Source organism: Ammospiza caudacuta, chromosome 7 (genome assembly GCF_027887145.1).
Source record: "Ammospiza caudacuta isolate bAmmCau1 chromosome 7, bAmmCau1.pri, whole genome shotgun sequence".
NCBI lineage: Eukaryota > Metazoa > Chordata > Aves > Passeriformes > Passerellidae > Ammospiza > Ammospiza caudacuta.
Genome location: NC_080599.1, coordinates 39,035,114 through 39,053,384, shown reverse-complemented (window position 1 = coordinate 39,053,384; position 18,271 = coordinate 39,035,114). Strand labels below are relative to the sequence as shown.

Genomic DNA, 18,271 nt, shown 5'->3' with positions numbered 1-18,271 from the left:
GCCCTAGGGCAGTACAGAAACCGGATACCAAAAGTTGGAGCTCCTTGAGCAGATGGACATATGCTCTGTGAGTGAGGAGTGGGCAATAGAACCTTCACAATTATTTGGAAGTGTTTGTGGATCTTCCCAGCTCTAGGCAGGGCTGGTCATTCCCTAGCACTGGGAGCTGCTCAATGTTAGTCTGCATTTATACCTCCAGCTCCATCTTCAGCCTGTGTGCTCTGTTGGACCTCCACTACTGTGAGTCACAGAATCACTGGGGCTGCACTGGAGCAGGGCTGATGCTGTGAGTTCAGATCAATCCTGTCTTAATGTTTCATGGCTTTTTCTTCTCTGTAGAAGAAGTCTGTCATCCAGAGATCACTTCCAGTTGTAAGCAAAGTCCTTCCCTTCACGAGTTTCTTTTGAAACATGTATTCCCAGAACTGCCAAGGAGGGTTGTTACTAAAAGGGATGTAGGAGCAGGAAGGAGTATGTGCTGCCATCTGCATCGTGGTGAGTGGAGAGAGCATAGGGTGAATTAGGGAAGCTGTTTATGGCAGCCCTTGCCTGCAGCAGGGTCTTCCATGCTCAGCTGGGTGGGTGTGAAGTCCTGTCTGCTGGAGGAGGTATTCTGTAAATCCTAGAGCTGTTCCAGAATTGATCTCTGTGGCTTTGTGGCTGATTTCAACCAGCAGTGTGAATGGGAACAGGAGCGGAACCAGTGCAATACTTTTCTGTGCTGGTGGCTGAGTCACTTCCTAGGGTGTCTGATTTAAATGGGCATGAGTAAGCTGGTGAAAGGACTTTGATCTGCTGGCTTGCCCTCGGTCGGGAGTGTTGAGGAAGAAGCCTGCAGCAGTGAGCTGGGATTTGAAATAAGCCATCTGAAAAGGGACTGACATTGGGATGGAATTTGTACTGCTTTTTCCAACTTTGTCCTCTTACCTCTAACGGACATCAGCAGGAGGCCACATTATTAACTGAGCAGAATTATAAGCAGCGATAAAATAGACCCCTCTCTTTATTGCTGGGCAGGGGTTGGTTGATAAGTAGTTCAGGGTGGGATGGATAGGATGGCCCTAGTCTTTGGTGGAGGGTGAGCTGATGTCACCTGCTGGAATGGGCAGGTTAGGAGCCAGCTAGGGCTGCTTGGGGTGATCAGTTTTAGGGGAACAAGCACCTCTGGCTCCCCTACCCTTGGAAGCAACTGCAGCTGAAGGAGAGTAGCTGAGGCTATTACAGACATATACCCAGAACACTTCAGGTTTCTCACTGAGATGTGTTTAGACAGCGCTGTTCCCTCTCATTATCCACATACAGAGCTCCAGCCTTGCATGATGAGGAGAGGGCTGCTGTGCAAGGCAACACAGAGAGCAGAACCTGGCTGAAGTGGTGGAATCCTTCCCTAGAAGCATTGTGGCACCTCTCTCTTTGGAGATGCTCAAGACTTCTTGTACAGCCTTGGGCACTGTGATCAACCTTCCAGTTTCATCCTGCTGGCTTTAGATCTAGGCCCTCCCTAACCTGAAGCACTTGATGACTATGGAGTTATCAACTAGTTTTTTCCCACGTTTCCTGCATTTCTCTACTCTTCCTTCCAGCAAGGTCTTTTAGCATCTGAGACCTCTTACTTCCTGCCACTCTGTCCTGCCCAAGGGCTTGCTGGACTCTGGGGAGATGATCTAGCTGGTGTCAGGGATTTCTGTTTAAAAGATACTTGTAGTAACAGGACTCTGGCCCTAGCAGAAAGGGAATCACCCAGGATGGTCTGGATTTAACTCCTACAAGCATACTGAGAAAACCATTTTTTTTACCATATAAACCATTGTTTTACTGTTTATTTTGTGTTATCACCATACACATGTTGGAGAATCGCAGCAGTTGCTGCTGTGGTGGTGTACTGGGGTGAGAGATCTGTGAAAGACCCTCTAGTAGGGAGAGGAGCCCATTGCAGCAGTGAGTTTGTTTGGTGCATGGTCAGAGGGTCTGGAAAAACATGGCAGCTGTTGAACAATGTCAAGATAATGCACTGATTGTGCTGTTGAGTTTGCTGTGCAAAGGTAAGCTGGGAAGAAGGAGCTGGGAGTGGCCTGGATGTCCTCTGCCTGATCCTCTCATCTGCAGCGTTTTAAAGCCAATCACAAACTGAATGTCCTGTGACAGCCCAGCGAATTGTGGAAAAGGTCAGCCTGGCTCAACTCTGGCCAATCTCAGGGCCCAAAATAGATGTTAGGTCAGTGCTGGGTCCCGTTTCTTCTCTGATCTCTAAAGCTGTGGGTAGGAACTGTCTTCTGTTGTGTTTGACAAGGCACAAATCAAGTGCCCTGGAGTCCTGCTGCTTGTGGCTTGGGGCAAGAGTGCTGATTATCAGGAAGCAGCAGCTGCGTGTCCTCGCCCCAAGAACCAGTCTCATTCAGTGGAGATCGATTTTCAAGCCAGTGCCATCCTAAGTCTCTGCGCTGCTGAGGAGCATCTCCATGTGCCAGAGATGCAGCTCTACAGGGTGAGTAGGGGTGAGCTGGGGGAGGGAGTGATGCCATCATGGTTCCATGTAACCACTCGCTCTCTTCTGCCTTCAACTGCTGGATTGTGATAGAATAGTGTCAGGTGATCAACAATGCACATGTAGTTAGCTGTTCTTGTTATGCTACTGCTACCCTGGAGTATGACAAACCCTTAGTAGTTTGACAGGTTCTGTCTGTCCCTGCCTCGTGTAGGATCTAGAATAAAATTAATGAACTAACTGCTCCTGGCCTTCCTGATGATTTCTCAGGTCTGCCTGGGGCTCCTGTGTCCTTCTGTTGGGTTAAATAGTGGATGTGACACTTGGGGACATGGTTTAGTCATAAACATGGCAGTGCTGGGTTAGCAGTTGGACTCTATGAACTTAGAGGTCTTTTCCAGCCTAAATGATTCTGTGATTCTAAGCAGCAATGAATACTGGTGTTGTGAGAGGCAGCTGGAGGTGAAGCAGAAATTGGCCCTGCCATGTCTTGCACACAAAGTAGTGTCACATTGGTTACTCAGAGTCCTGGCTTAACCCTTTACAGCAGCTCTGCAAACCAGTGGTACAGGGTGACTGGCTGCAGAAGGAGGGCCCAGGACCCTCCTGGCTATAGTTACTGCAGGCAAAAGCAAGGCCCAAGTCTGCATTTCTTCTGCATTGTGGTTCACGGCAAGGCAGGTGGCCATTGCTGCGGTGAGGCACAGTCACGCCTGTTCAACAGGTGACAATGCAGGGATGAACAGCTATGGGATCTCTCTGCACTGTGCCTTTGCAGGCAGGGATGGAGCTGGACTCTGACCTGCCAGGAGGAGCAGGCAGGCACCAGGGACCTTTGAGCTCTGCCATCTGCTTGTTTCATGATCCTTCAACTCAACCCTTTGTGCCCAACGTGAAGAAATTAAGGTAGCATGGGGTGGAGCTGAGTTGCTCTCTGCCATCGCCTTGCTGTGGAATGCAACAAGCAGCCATGACACGGGGTGTCACACCCCATGTTCAGGGCAGGGTGGGGGAGGTGTGGTTGAGCGCTTTTGGGTGTAATGGCCTCACTCCTGCTGCCAGGATGCCTCTGCCACCTGGGATAAAGCTGTTCTGGGCAGGGAAGCCTGTCCTCCTCCCCAGCAGTGCTTGGAGCATCTCCACCTGCTGCAGGCCTGCCCAGGGCAGGGATATAACAGCCAGAAGCTGGCTCTCCCATACCAGAATTCCCACTAACCTCTTTTCCCTGTTCAGGCTGGAGATGTAGCCCTGTGCCCTGATGGCACAGGACTCCCTCTCTGCTTGTCGGAATTGCAGGCAATGACAGAGATGTTGGAGGCCGGGAGAGAGCAGATACTGAAGTGGGCGTAACAGAGTCACATTTTGGCAAAGGGGGCCCGGAACTGGCGACGGGAGCGCCGGCGGCCCGAGAGTGATGAAGAAGCGCTGGGGCGTGCCCGGGGCACGGGCGGAGCGGCGCCTGCCTGGCGTGGAGGCGGCAGCTGCGAAGTGAGCGCTGCCCGAGGCGGGGCGGCGCCGCAGGGAGGTGGGCACGGCGGCCCCGCCGGAGGCGCCCCGGCCCGGCGGGCTCTCCCGGGCGGACACGGTCGTGGCACAGCCCGGGGCGCAGCGCAGCGGCGCGGAGCCGGTGCCCGGAGCGCGATGAAGGCGGGCGGGGAGGCGCCGCACCAGGTGCTGGGCCGGCTGCGGTTCCTGCTGCAGTGCAGCGAGTGTTTCCGCCGTGCCCGGGCGCTGCCCGCCGCTCTCTGCTACGTGCCGCGGGAGGTGCAGTACAAGATCTGCAAGGACCCCTCGGCCCCCGCGGCCGCCGCCGCCCGCAGCCTGCTCAGCGTGTGGGACAGCCCGGGGCCGGCGCGGGGCGGCAGAGCCGCCATGATCGAGGTGCGGAAGGGCGGCTGCCTGCGCGCCAGCGGCGAGGAGTACTGCAACAGCGCCGGGCTCTGGGTCAAGCTCAGCAAGGTAACGGGGGGCGGCGCCGGGAACCAGCCGGGCATGCCGGGTCCCCACGGCGGTGACAGGACGGGATGTGCCTTCAGGAGCAGCTGGAGGAGTACGCGAGCACCCGTCACTTGGCGGAGGGCTGGGTCCTGGCGCAGAGGTTCGGAGAGGGAGGAGATAAATTAGTCCCGGTTGACTCCGTGGAGAGGATCCAGTGTCAGCACCAAACGCTGGGCGTTGATTACAGACCTGCTGTCAGGTATGGCCCCGGGCAGAAACTGGGCTCTGGGCGCTGGAAACGCGTGTGGCCGGTCCTCACAGAGGACATGAAACCCAACCATCCCGAATCCCTTGGGCACGCCCAGCACAGCCCGCTCTATAGCCCCAGCGCAGGTGGGACCGTCCCCACCGAGCACCGGCGGGCAGGTGGATGCTCCCTGTAGATGAATCCTGTTTGCTTGTGGCAGCGCCTGCACAGAATAAAGATGATACCAGGGGTATCGTCATAATCTTCTGAGTCATTTGAATCTGGGCTGAGCCCAAATGACACAGAGGTTGTGCAGCGATCAGAGAGCTCAAATTTTATTTTCCTGATGGAAAGTCATGTGCACGGCGGGATTCCCCTGCTCTGTCCCAGACTATACTCGGGTGCAGGGACACTCACCCTTCCCCCTGCTGTTCTTGGGTGTCACCCCCAGTGCCCCACTGCTGCTGACTACACTTCAGGCTAAAGCAGTAATGGACACATTGAGCACTGACACATCTTTTCCATTGTGTGACTCCTCTGCCTCTGCTGCTCCAGCTGGGAACAAGTGGTGGACCTGACGTACTCCATACGCCTTGGAGAGATGCCCAGGCTCATAGAGCAGGATGAGGCTGCCGTGCAGAAGTTTCGGTATGAATGCGTCTCCTAGAGCGGGATTGCAGCATCCTTAGGGGCTGCTGGCCAGGGCCTGGACATGCCTGCAGGGCCAAGACTGGCTTCAGGGTCTGGAGGGGGGAGGATAGTGCCACGAGACACTTTGCCTTTGACATTGGTACCTCAGCACTGCTCAAGTGAAGATGGCCTTTGCTCCACAGACTATTGGAGTGACTGTGTACTGCTATTCCACTGGCTTGGAGTGGCCATTAATACCTGGTGTGCTGATGATGAGATAGAGCCGTGCCATCTGTCTGCTGCAGCACAGTGACCTGGCACCATGTCAGTTTGGTGGCCATGAGACCCTGCAGCCAGTCTCAGCTGGGGCTAGGGCTCCTGCACACTGCTGGTGGGCAGGTTTGGGGTGCAGCCTGGTCTTCTCATCCTATTAACACAGAGACTCCCTGCAGGTCCGTGCCCCCAGGCTGGACCTATGAGCACGACATGGAGCTGGGGCGCTTCCTGTACAATCACAGCGAGAAGAAGCTGCAGAGTGCGGACTGCGTGAAGGAACACATCAACAGCATCGAGGTCTCCTCACACGCGGTGCGTAGTGGGGCTCCTCTGCAGCCTCAAAGCAGCACAAGACATGTGAGCATCAGCACAGATGTGGGTGGAGTGGCCAGCTGTGGCTGTCCCCTCTGCAAGGGGCAGGGCATGGTGGGGGGATTTTGCTGCTCTAGCAAACCTGTTGGGAGTTGGGATCAAAACCCCATTGTGTCTCTGGGGCACTGGGGGTCCACAGCCATGCCCAGTTTGCTATGTCAGGGAGCCACCATCCACCCACAGCCTAGCAAACCAAGGGGCTGGCCTGTTCCTGACCCCTTTGGACCCACAGAACACATCTAAGAGGAGGCCATGGCGTGTCCAAGGATGCTCATCTCCCTCCCTCTGCTCACTTGCAGGAGGATTGTGCTGCAGCCCATCTGACAGACAACCTGACACACACCTTCTGGGAGAGCAACGGGCCCCCGGGGCAGCACTGGGTGCGGCTCAACATGAAGAAAGGAGCCATTGTCAAGTGAGACCTCGGGGTGTCCCTCCATGCCAACAGCTGTGCCAGGGAAGGACAGAGTGCAGGGCAAAGCACCATCTTCCTCTTCAACCCAGCTTTCCCCCTGCTGCACCTGGGGGTGTGGGGTAGAGGTGGGGGACAGCTGCTGCCAAAGGCACCCCAGGAAGACACAGCCTTGCCCCAGGCCTGGGACAACTCTGGGGGCACCTCTGGGCTCAGGCAGCTCATGAGGGGAGGACAATGCTGTTTCTTCCTCTTCTCACCCCCAGGAGGCTGTGGCTGATGCTGGATGGGCAGTCCAACTCCCATATACCCAGGCGAGTGGCTGTGTATGGGGGAACACTAAGCAGGCTGCAGCACCTGAGAACAGTCCTAATTAACGAGTGAGTAATGAGTGAGGAGCAGCCTGTTCCCAGCTTGTGCCAAACTCCTGAGCTGTCTCTATGTCTTGAGCAGATATTAAGGATGGGGCTGGGGTTGGTTCTGAGTGACTTGCCAGTGACAGTGGCTCTCCGAGGGTTGGAGCTCTCTGAGTGCAGGCTACATCTGCTCCCACAGTGTGGTGGTCCCTTGCTTCCATGTGCCAGTCAAGTGCCTTATCTCCTCTCCTGCTCCTCACCCACGCTGCAGCAGCTGGTCTGCAGTGTGCTTCCTTCTGCCTGGTGACTTTGGTGGTCTTTCTACCTCTTCCTCCTCACTTCTGGAGCACACACCACTGCTGCCACCTTCCTGCGCATCTCTGCCATGCTGTAGCCAAGAAGTCTTGGGTGCTTCACCTCTTCATCTTCACCCGGGCCCTGAACACCCTTCTCAAGGCAGCCAGGGGCTTACATAGGAGTGCAAAGGTCTCCTTAGCCTTCCCTCAAAACATGCCTGTTTGATGTTCTCTGGCTGAGCTGTGAAATCTGTGTCTGAAGAAGCACCCATGAGACTGCAGAGGTGTCCTTTGCAGTGGCAGGAGCCAGCTCCTTACTTAACATGAATGCTTGCAGTGTTTTTTCCCCATGGGCTCACAGGACTTTGATGGGACCTTGACAAGGCGTTGAAAATACACTTAGTAAATTGCTCATTTCCACAAATCCCTGTTTCTTTCAAAAACACACCACCCTTGCATGACCAGCTCTGCTTGAAGGATAGTTCTGCCCTTGTGAGATTTGCTGGGACCCCCAAGAACAGTGAATGTTCTCAGCCGCCTTGTCTTTCTGTACTGCTTTGAATTTGTGCTCTTTTCTGGCTTTTTTGGATGCGGCTTCCACCTCCTCCAGAACGCCTCTGTGCCTCTGACAGCCTCTTCTCTGCTTGGGCACCTCCTGCCACAGCCCTGGTGAGGTGTGGGGGCTTTTGCATGGGTAGAAGCACATCCTTGGCTGGGGAGCCAGAGTGGCCTGTGCCTTGCTGGCCACCTCACCATGGTCTGTGCCTCATGGCTCTGCCATCTCCCTCCATGCCGTGTGCAGGAACAGCTACCAGAACATCTGCATCCTCCGCGACATGAAAACCCACGTGCCCGTGCTGGAGATCCGCTTCCTGGAGTGCCGGGGTGAGCCTGTGCACCCACGCTGTGCCTGCCAGCCCAGCCTGGCCCTAAACCCACAGCCAATCCTGACCCTGCGGCTCTTCCTACCACACTTGCTGCTTTTTGGGATCCATTGGTGGGGAGGTTGAGGAACGAGCTTCAAATGAAATGCTGCAGGTGCTGGGGGCGCCTCGCCTCTCGCTGCAGCATCGGGGCCGTGCTGGCTGCAGCACACGCAGCGTCGCCGTTCTTTCTCGGCAGCCCAAGGGTACAACGTCCGTCTGCAGGGGATTAAGATCGTGTCCTTCTGGGAGTGGGACCTGGTCCTGAACGCTGGCATGTTCCAGCCAGCCCGACTGGTTCGCTACCCTCTCCTGGAAAGGGTGGAAGCTGACGTGCTGTACCGGCGAGCTGTGCTCATCCAGAGGTATGGCACAGGGAGGCCACAATTCCTACAGTGATCTCAGTCCCAAAAGGCAACGTGCCTTGACCTGCAGGGCAGCCCCAGGCTGGAGTCAGTACTGGCCCCACAGAGACCTTCTGCAGTGATTCAGCTGCAGTGCAGCAGCATGGGTTGGGCTGCTCTTGTTTGCAGCATTTTTTTTGGGGAAATGAAATGAAGTGCTTGGACAGAGGGTGGGTGCTCCCCTGGTGTCTGATGTCTTTCAATGGGCTGGAGGGGACCCATGTGCAGGGAGCACAGTGCCCAGGGGTTGTGGTGAAATGCCGCTCTCCTGCAGCCTCACACTGCTTCTCTCCTGTCTCCAGGTTTGTCCAGCTCCTGGAAAGTGTCCTGTGTTACCTGATACCCCTCTCCGAGGACAGCATTGGCACCTTCAATGCATTCAGGGTGAGCATGTGCCAGGCTTCCCTGGGATGGTGCCAGTAGGGGCATCTCCTCACAAGTGCAGGTTTTCTGGGGGCTGTCGTGTTTCCTCTTTATCCAGTGGGGACAGACCAGCTCAGGGCTGAGAGCTCCCATGTTTGGCATTGCCTGAGGGATGGAGGAGCATCCCCTGTGACACCAGGGCTGACTTGAGGAGTGGAAAAGACAGCAGGTGGTGGCAGGATCAGACCTCTAACCATCCCTGCTTGTCCTTTGCTAGAGCATTAAGCCATTCCTGCTGCTGTCCAAGCAGAGTGAAGCCCTCATTGCCCACTGTCTGCAGTCCTCAGAGAGCTCTGCTCCTGACTGCCTGCCAAAGCTCTACATCAACCGGCTCCTGGCCCGGGAGCACCGTGCCAACCCCGCGCTGGACCCCAGCTGCAGGAACGCCGTCTTCACCCAGGTACGGCACCGCTGTGCCCTGTGCCAGGTACCTGTCACTTCAGCAGCTGTCTTGCCCCCATCTCATCCCCTTTCTGCTCTGCTACTCTCCAGCTGTATGAAGGCCTCAGCTCTTCCAAGAACAATCAGCCCCTGGACTACAGGTAGGTGTTCAGTGTCATATTTGTGGGGTGTCACTTCCCCCGAGCAGGGTGCAGGGAGATTCCAGGTGCTGCTGGTATGCTCAGAGGAAGAATGTGCATGAGGCTGTTGCTTCCCCACAGGTGGCCCCTGACCTACAGCCAGTGGTGGGAGTGTGATTTCGTCACTGAGGGCATCATTGACAGTGGTGAGAGCTCTCCCCTGGTGTCTCATGTGTTGGGGTGCAGCTCAGTGGGTGCCTACACTGTCCCAGCTGCTTTGGAAGCGGCAGCCCCCTGCTCTGCAAACATGAGATCATTCCTGTATCTCCCCTACCCCACCAGTGCTGCTGCTGATGCCCCAAGCGGGGGAGCAGCTTGGCCAGATACTGTGGCTCAGTGTCTGGCCGTGGTGTGTCAGGCACTGACCATCCTCTGCCCCCCCTGCAGGTGGTGGCTTTCGGGACAGCCTGACAGATGTGTCAGAGGAACTGTGTCCCAGCTCCAGCGATGTCCCGGTGCCCCTGCCATTCTTTGTGCGCACCTCCAACCAGGTTTGGCATCCCACAGTCTGTCTGTCCTGGCCAGGGGAGTCAGTCAGCAGCGCCTGGGGTGCCAGCCCTACCTTAATGCTTGCAGGGCTGTTGGCTGGGGGAGCTGTGCTTGTACCTGGGAGATCTCCTGGAGGGGTGTAAAGGGCAGGAGAGGCAGGTGGAGGAGTGAATGTGGGGGAGGCTGCAGGAGAGACCATGCTGGGCTTGTCACATCTCTGTGTCCTAAGAGTGTCTCACACAGGCTAACAGCAGCAGTGACACCAGGGACAGGTATGTCCCCAACCCCTCCTGCAAGGACTTCCCCAAGTATGAGTGGATCGGGCAGCTGATGGGAGCAGCCCTGAGGAGCAAGGAGTTTCTGGTGAGCACAGCAGAGCCTTCCTGGCCAGTGAGGGGGCTTGGCAGGGGCCCCCCTGTCTTGGGCAGAGGGGCTGCCTGGGAGTGAGGAAGAGGCAGGAGGAGAATGCTTGTGTCTGCTCCTTTTGGCAGATCCTGTCTTTGCCAGCGCTGGTGTGGAAGCAGCTGGCAGGGGAAGAGGTCAGCTGGAGCAGGGACTTTGCCACTGTGGACTCAGAGCTGGTGAGCAGGGCCAGGTGCTGGCAGGGCAGCGCTGTGCTCTCTTATGGCTGCTCTGGCTCCACTGTGGTGGCTGTTCCTCATTTGGATTGCAGGTGAAGCTGCTGGAGGTGCTGGAGAGGGTGGATAAGGAAGGCTTTGAGTTCATGTTTGGCAGAGAGCTGACCTACACAACAGTGCTGAGTGACCAGCGCGTGGTGGAGCTGATCCCCAACGGCAGCAACACCGCCGTGCGCTACGAGGACCGCAGGGAGTTCATCCGCCTGGTGCAAAAGGCTCGGCTGGAGGAGAGCAAGGAGCAGGTGACACTGTCCCCCAGGGCTCACAGGGGACCCTGCTCCTGTGGCAAGATGTTCTGGTACTTGTGGGACTGCCAGCTCCAGCTGGGTGGTTTCTTTGTGCATCTCATGCCCAGGATGTTTGTGTGCCCTGGGGAGTCCCTTATGGGGTCCTGTGGTTGCTGTCCTCTGAGCTCTAGGTGGCTGCCAGGGCTCAGACCCACCGTGGTGACATGGAGCCCATCCTGTGTCCCCAGATTGCAGCCATACGTGCTGGGCTGCTCCGTGTGGTGCCCCAGCCCGTGCTGGACCTGCTCACTTGGCAGCAGATAGAGAGGAGGACCTGTGGGGACCCGGAGATCACAGTGGCTGAGCTGCGCAAGTTCAGTAAGTCACAGGCCCAGAGCTGCTCCCTGCCCTCCACAAGGGCAGGGGATCCCCTTGATAATGCTTGTCTTGCACATGCATCCTGGTCATGGGATGCCTGAGAGCCTGGGGGAGGATTAGTTGGAGGGTCCCTGGATGCTTCAGGTTTAGCAGCAAACCCTGCTCTGGTCCATCTGGTCCTTAGCTGCTATGGGCAGAATTGAGTGGCCACTCTGCATACTAGGACCTCTGTTTCTCTGCCCACCATGACACAAGGTGCTGGTCCCACTCAGGGGTGCCAGGGGCTCTCATAGGCTTGCTGAGAAGCAGAGGGTCTCCTCCTTTCCTTTGCTTTGCTGGCAGTTTCTAATTAATTCATTGCACATTGTTTGTTGCAGTCAAGTTTGAGGACTTCCCCCCTGATGATACCCGTATCAAGTATTTCTTCGAGGCACTCAACAACTTCACCAGTGGTGAGTGACCCCAAACCTTTACCTGCTCTTCATGTGCAGTAGGACGGGGTAGGGTAGGGGGTTCCCCCTGCCCTGTGCCCCAGGGGTGCTCACCAGGTGCTTCCCTGGGAAGCGGCTGGGGTCATACCTGTTCCTGGGGTTCCAAGAGGATCCCTTAGCTTTGCCTCATGCTCCTGGGGTGATTCTGCAAGGCAGACCTTGCTGGGACAGCCCTGTCCCTGAGACCTGTGCTCTGTCCTTCCCCTCAGAGGATCTCAGCCATTTCCTCAAGTTTGCCACCGGCCGGAGCCGCCTCCCAGTTCAGATCAACGTCTACCCGGAAAGGTCGAAGTGAGTCCATCCTGCCTGGGGTCCCTGTGCCGTGCTGGAGTCCCCACATGATGTCAGGTTGCTGTGCTGGGGTCTGACTCTCCTTTCTCCCAAGCTCGGAAGCGTGGGACGTGATGCCACAGTCCTCCACATGCTCCTGCAGCTTCTTCTTGCCCAACTATTCCACGTGAGTTGAGCGGGGGATAGGGATGCTCCCCACTCCCTGGAGCTGGTGTTGGGGTTCCCATCAGGACTCCTGAGGCCTTCCCCTGGGGGATGTCCAGGCAGGCGTGGGGAGGGAAGCCTGAGGTTTTCTGTGGCCATAATGGCTGTGACCTGGCATTCCCCCTGCCAGGGCCAAGATCTGTGAGGAGATGCTGCGCTACGCCGTGTACAACTGCATGTCCATCGACACCGACAAGGATGAATGAGACCCCCTTGTGCCCACGCCGTGGGAACCTCAGGGACACTGGATTCAATAAAACAGCAGGCCCAGATCCTGCTGTCTTACCCCTGTTTGTGTCTGTGCTTCTCTAGGTCTGGGACTGCAGCTGGAAGGGTCAGCATGGCGCTGGACGCTGGGTGCTGCCCGCACAGGCTCCTGCGGGGTGGAGAGCATGGGGGCAGGGAGTGCTGTGAGTCCTGTCCCTTCTCTGGACATGGTGTGGGGAGCACAGCTGCAAACTGACCCCAGTGTCCCCGGTACACCCCACAGGGAGCCCCTAGTGTTCCCAGTACACCCCACACACAGAGCCCCCAGTGTCCCCGGTACACCCCACAGTGCTCCCCCGGTGTCCCCGCAGTGTCCCCCATTGCCCCCCGCAGTTCTCCCCGCGGCCGCCTGGGGGCGCTGTTCCGCCGAGCGCCCCCCGCCGCTGGGCAGGGATCCATTACTCGGCGCTCGGCAGCGCGGGGTCCCTTCGCTCGGTGTTCCTCTCGCCGTCCTGGCTGGGTGGAGGCCGCCCGCAGCCCACCGGGGCTGGCGGATCGACTCTATCGGCGCTCGCCCGCCATCGACGCTCTCGGCTGTCCGCGCGCAGGCGCAGCGCGGCCGCGCCGCCATTGCTGCGCTGTCAGTGCCGGGAGCGGCCGCGGGGAGCGGAGCGGGGACCCGGCCTCGTCCCGCCTGTCCCGGTGAGGCCCTGCCTCTCACTCTGCCACACGATGGAGTTCCAGGCCGTGGTGATGGCGGCCGGAGGCGGCTCCCGCATGACGGACTTGACCTCCAGCATCCCGAAGCCGCTGCTCCCGGTGGGGAACCGGCCCCTGCTCTGGTACCCGCTGAACCTGCTGGAGCGCGCCGGCTTCGAAGGTGAGGCCCGGCGGGCTCTGGGTGTGCCGACCTGGGCACTGCGGGCTGCCCCTGCTCACCTCACCGCGGGCTGTCCCCGGGCACCGCCGCCGCTCCCGTCCGCTCCAATGCCGTGTCGCAGGTGCCCTGTTGGTACAGGTGCTGTAGCACATGTCCCCTCTGCGCTGGGGCTGTGCTGCTGGCCCGTGTCACATCCCTTCGCGCCCTCTCGGCTGCGCTCCCTGTGCCTGCACCCCTCGTCTCACCGAGGAAGGAGGTTGTAGAGCGGGGTGTGTTGGTCTTTTCTCCCAGGTGACAAGTGGCAGGACGAGAGGAAATGGTCTCAAGTTGCACCAGGGGAGGTTTAGATTGGATATTACGAAAATGTTTTTCACTGAAGGGATTTTAAAGCATTGGAAGAGATTGCCCAGAGTAGTGGTGGTGTCACCATCCCTGGAAGTGTTCAAAAACCATGAGTGTATGACACTTGAGGACGTGGTTTAGTGGTGACCGTGGTGGTGGTGCTGGTTGGTCGGACTTGATGATCTTCAAGCTCTTTTCCAACACTGCAGCGATTCTGTGATTCGAGGCCTTTCCCAGCTCTGATGTCATTCCCTGGGTCACTAACCTTGAGTCTCCCGTGTTCCTTTCTCAGTCATTAATGGCAGCAGTGTGAGGAGTGCCATCTCCCGGGGGTGCCTGCTGGTTTGTTGTTTCAGCCTGGCCCAGGCTCAGGGTTGCTGGCTCTGTCTGAGGCGCTCAGTCCGTGTGGCCACAGCAGGGTGGGGACAGTGGCACCCTCGTGGTGCTCCCCTGTGGGCTTTGTTTACACTGGGACTAAAGTGCTGTTTAGTACCTGGTGAGCTTCTTCAGTATCTTCTGAGGTTAGGCTTTTGTTCACCTTTTGAGTGCTGGTCAAATCTTTCTGTGGCGTCCCCCCAGCTTCTTCTAAAGCTTCTTCCTGACACCTTTCAAGCATCCAGGTTTTTATATTTATGTTTGTCTTTTGTGTTTCTTCTTCTCCATTTTGTCTCTATGATTATCCTGCACTTCATCCTGAGTCTGTGGCTTTCTCCCTGACTGCTTCTATATTCTATGGAGATGTAAAGATCAGTTCATGATTATCCATGTTAGCTTCTTACTATTTCAGTGGGAAGTAACAAAACTAAGAGCAGACTTTGCCTTTATTCTGTTTCATTAGAAGATACTAAAGAATTTCTGTTTCTTGGATTTGTTTTTTGTTTGTTGAAATCTGCATTCTGAATGTCTCCCTTCTTTGCCTGTTCTCCTGTCTCTTTTTTTTTTTTTTCCAATACTTTTGTCCTGCAGTGGAAATTTAGATAGCTAAAATCTTCTGTGTAATCAGTATTGTGCTTTCTCTGGCTCTTTATTCAGAAATAACCATTTCCACTCGATGCTCTTGACCACTAGCACTAGGTGCTGCCCCTCTACCCAGCCCTGGTGAGGCACATCTGGAGTGCTGTGTTCAGTCCTGGGCTCCTCAGGACAGGAGGAACACGGAGCTCCAGGAGCAGATCCAGTGCAGGGCAACAAAGATGATGGAGGGACTGGAGCATCTCCCTTATGAGGAAATGCTGAGGGAGCTGGGCTGTTCAGAGGTGAAAAGAGAAGACTGAGAAGGGACCTAATCAATATCTGTCACTCTCTGAGGGGAGGTGCCAGAGGATGGACCAGGCTCTGTTCAGTGGTGCCAAGCAATGGTACAAGAGGAAACGGGCAGAAACTGATTCCCAGGAGGTTTGACCTGAACACGGGAAAGAACTTCTTTAATGTGCAGGTGACTGAGCCCTGGACAGGCTGTCAGAGGGGGTGTGGGATTTCCCTCACTGGGGGTATCCCAGAGCCATCTGGACACAGTCCTGTCATATGTGATTTGAGATGACCCTGCTTGAGCAGGGAGGTTGGCTCAGGTGACCCAGTGTGGTCCCTTCCATCCTGAACCCTGCTGTGACTCTGTGACAGTGCTGCAGTCAGATCTTTCTTCTATCTCACACGTAGTGCTTCAGCTTACCTGTCCCCAGTGAAAGTGTGGACATGCAGGGTTGTATTCAGCAAACGCATTCAGCTTCAGTAAGAAAACTGCCACCTTCCTGCTCCTTCTGTGCTTCACTCTGTGACCAAGCTGTCCACCCCTGCATTAAATGATCCAGTGGCATCAGTTCTCTCCCTGGAGGATTAGTTCCTCATACTTGCTGTGGAAGTAAGTGGGTGTTCCATGGGTGACTCACTGTGTCTCTTTTGCCCTAACTGCAAGTGCTTCAGCTCTCCTAATATTTAGGAGGCCTTTGCCCAGCTCACCAGGTTTATGCTGAACTGTGTGAGCTTACAACTTGCACCTGACACCAGTTCCCCCTTCATCAGTTAATTCTTTGCCTAATTCAAGGTGTGCTTTCAGTCCTTTTCTCTAGGTTCTTCAGCCTATTTTGATTTCACACTGGCATCCAGTATGGGAGTGGAAGAGCAGCCATGTCTCTGGCACCAAAATGCCACACAAGTCCTATATTTACAGTTCCTTTCTCTTTTTTTTTAATAGATTCAAGATGAGTTGAGTTTTGATTGATGCAGATTTATTCCTGTGTTTTCATCTTGTCTATTCTATTATTATCATTCTTATTTATTATTTCCCATAATTCTCTGTTAAAATTCCATGTGGAATACAATGTTATAGTGTTGAGGTGTTTTGAGGGGATATTTTAACTGGAAAATTTGATTGTTGCTTTTCCTTCCCATTCTTAAGACTGGGGGAAAAGGTTTCTTGTCATCTTCTTTCCTCAGTCTTTTCTTTGCAGAGCTTCTGTTCTCACATTCTTCATTTTGGAAAATATGCTTTCATGCCAGTATTGATTTCCTTCAAATATGCATTTATCCTTTTTCTTTTGTAGATGGAATGAATTTGTTGCTCATATATTACTCCACTTTCTTGCCAAGCTGATGCTGAGAAATAGTTTAACCATTGTATTGTAATAGTGTGGTTGGTGTTGTCCACAGAGGATTACACAGGATTGGGGCAGCAAAAGACAAAGCTCTAAAGTGTTGGTGGCATGAGCACGGGGTCTCACTGGTCTGTTTGAGGACATATGGTTTGAAGTTGCTGGTTAATGATACAAGAAGTGTCTGTTCTGTCTTGGTAGCTCATGCCACACATGCATGTGTCCCTTTCAGTAACAGCCTCCTCCCAGCAAAGCAGGGGAGATTGTTTTCACAGTCATTAGAGTTTAATTCTTTTCTTGAAAAGTTACTGTTGCCAAAAGAGCTTGACTGGGTGGAGAACCCAGTTATGTTGCTCAAGCCTTTTGACAGTTCCATCAGCCTTTCTAAATAAAAAAGTGGGTGTATCCTATTTGTGATTAATATTATTTAGATTTTTTTTCTGCTTCATCTCATCTCACTCTCCTTTGTCCTAGAGGTCATTGTGATTACAAGGAAGGAAATCCAGAAGATGCTAAACCTGGACACAAAAATGAAGCTTGATTTTGTGTGCATCAGTGACAACATGGACATGGGTACAGCAGATTCACTGAGGCATATTCACCAGAAAATTAAGGTATTACTGTCTTTTATTGAACTTAACTGGAAGTTATTTGTTTATAATTTTTTTTGTTGTGTTGTAAGGAGTGTCCTATGTAGTGATACTGTGCATAACTGAATTTCCTGGTCTTCAAAAGAGCTGAATTTTGTAAAGGTCACCTCACAAGGGAACGCACACAAAGACTCTGAATGACTGGAATTGAGAGCTGGGAAGGCTGGAGCCTGTTCAGGCTGGGCTCTGGCTGCGTCTTGGTCACTCTTAGCTTTCTGGCAAGGAATTAAAAGGTTGTATTTGTTTCTATGATTTTTGATACAGAGTGTGATAGTTGTTGTCTGTCTACCTAGTGCTTGGGGGAGTAGCTGTGCACAAATGTTCTTTGCTGCCTGAGGCAGAGCAGTGGTGCTCCAGAGAGTTTGTGTTCACTGCTGGTCATGACACAGGCGTGCCTGCACTCTTGGGTCAGTGACTTGTGCTGGGCTTCAGTTTTCTGCTTTTCCTCTGCTTTTGTTCCCTTGGTCTTACAGTAAGCTCTTCAGTAAACAGTGCCCAGATGTGATAAAGGGCTGCTGTTTGAATAAAACCAGCAGTTTACAGAATTTTAATTTCCAGCTGCATAATTAAAACACTCCCATGTAAGGCAGAAACGCTGCTTGGAGCTCTTGCTGTGATCTGGGACGGAATTTTGTTTTTGTTGTTGTCATAGACTTAATCATAGGATTTGTTCCCTGTCTGTTTAGGCCATCTTAGCCAAATTGCCTGTTTAAATAAATGTTGCAACAGAACATCAATGAGTGCTTAAGTCCTGAGGTTTCTTTTTGAAGCTCTTTTTGAAGCTAATAAAGTGCAGTGTTACAGGCTATATACTCCCAAGAGAAAGACTTCATTTGAGACAAGGTGAAACTTCAAGGCAAATATGGATGTGTAATGGCACAAGGAGACAGATCTGGCAAGGGATTAATGCACAGACTAGTATTTAGAGGGTGAAGAGAATATATAACAAAGAAAATCAAAATTAACTAAATTAATTTAACTGAACTGAGTGTTTCTATCATGTGGAGAATCACTTTTGTCATAACTCAGTTTGGCAGTATTTTTTAAATACATGTGTGCAATAAGGAAGTATCTGCACTGCAAATTGGAACCCTGATCTTACAGTTTTATTGTCTGATCAATGTTGGGGTGTCTGTCTTTTGGTAATCCAGCCAGGTCTGCTTAGTGGCCCTGGGAAGCAGCAAGTAGAGTGTCTGTGAGTTAGAAAATAGTGTGTCTTCACAGGCGGCAGTGTTGATCTTCTGTTTATTTTCCAGAAAAAAGGCTTAGAGAAGATGTGAGGTAGTCCTGAAAACCACACAAGCTTTCCTAAGTCAGATGCTATGTATGAGTGGCAGCAGCTGCTTCTGCCCTTTTTATTCCATGTCTGCTTGCCTGGGCACAGAGGACAAAGTGGTCTCTTATTTGAAAGAAGCCTATACTAAGTTCTTGAGCAGATTGCTGCACTGTGTACTTTGGAGTCATTCCTGTAGTAAATGCATACCACTGGTGCACCTCTTACAGGGTATGCCCTCTCCTGTGTGATAGAGGTGAGAGAACTCCT

The 18,271-nt window shown here is 53.9% G+C and overlaps 2 protein-coding genes across 2 annotated transcripts in view; both read left to right on the top strand.

Annotated features, from left to right (window-relative positions):
• Nucleotides 1-4,023: 4,023 nt before the first annotated feature.
• Nucleotides 4,024-12,350, top strand: LOC131559914 (E3 ubiquitin-protein ligase HECTD3-like). Its single transcript, XM_058808471.1, has 21 exons — nt 4,024-4,444; nt 4,522-4,682; nt 5,226-5,318; nt 5,753-5,888; nt 6,248-6,363; nt 6,627-6,740; nt 7,815-7,897; nt 8,135-8,300; nt 8,642-8,723; nt 8,980-9,162; nt 9,255-9,304; nt 9,425-9,489; nt 9,731-9,834; nt 10,076-10,195; nt 10,324-10,413; nt 10,506-10,712; nt 10,946-11,075; nt 11,453-11,527; nt 11,776-11,857; nt 11,952-12,023; nt 12,192-12,350. The coding sequence occupies exons 1-21, from the start codon at nt 4,127-4,129 to the stop codon at nt 12,265-12,267; spliced, it is 2,523 nt and encodes an 840-aa protein (XP_058664454.1). The 5' UTR covers nt 4,024-4,126; the 3' UTR covers nt 12,268-12,350.
• Nucleotides 12,351-12,923: 573 nt separating this feature from the next.
• EIF2B3 (eukaryotic translation initiation factor 2B subunit gamma) overlaps nt 12,924-18,271 on the top strand; it is a 95,509-nt gene continuing 90,161 nt past the window's right edge. The window contains exons 1-2 of the mRNA XM_058808712.1: nt 12,924-13,148; nt 16,553-16,692. Of these exons, the coding sequence (XP_058664695.1) occupies nt 13,001-13,148; nt 16,553-16,692 (288 nt within the window). The 5' untranslated portion in view covers nt 12,924-13,000. The remainder of the gene's footprint in view (nt 13,149-16,552; nt 16,693-18,271) is intronic.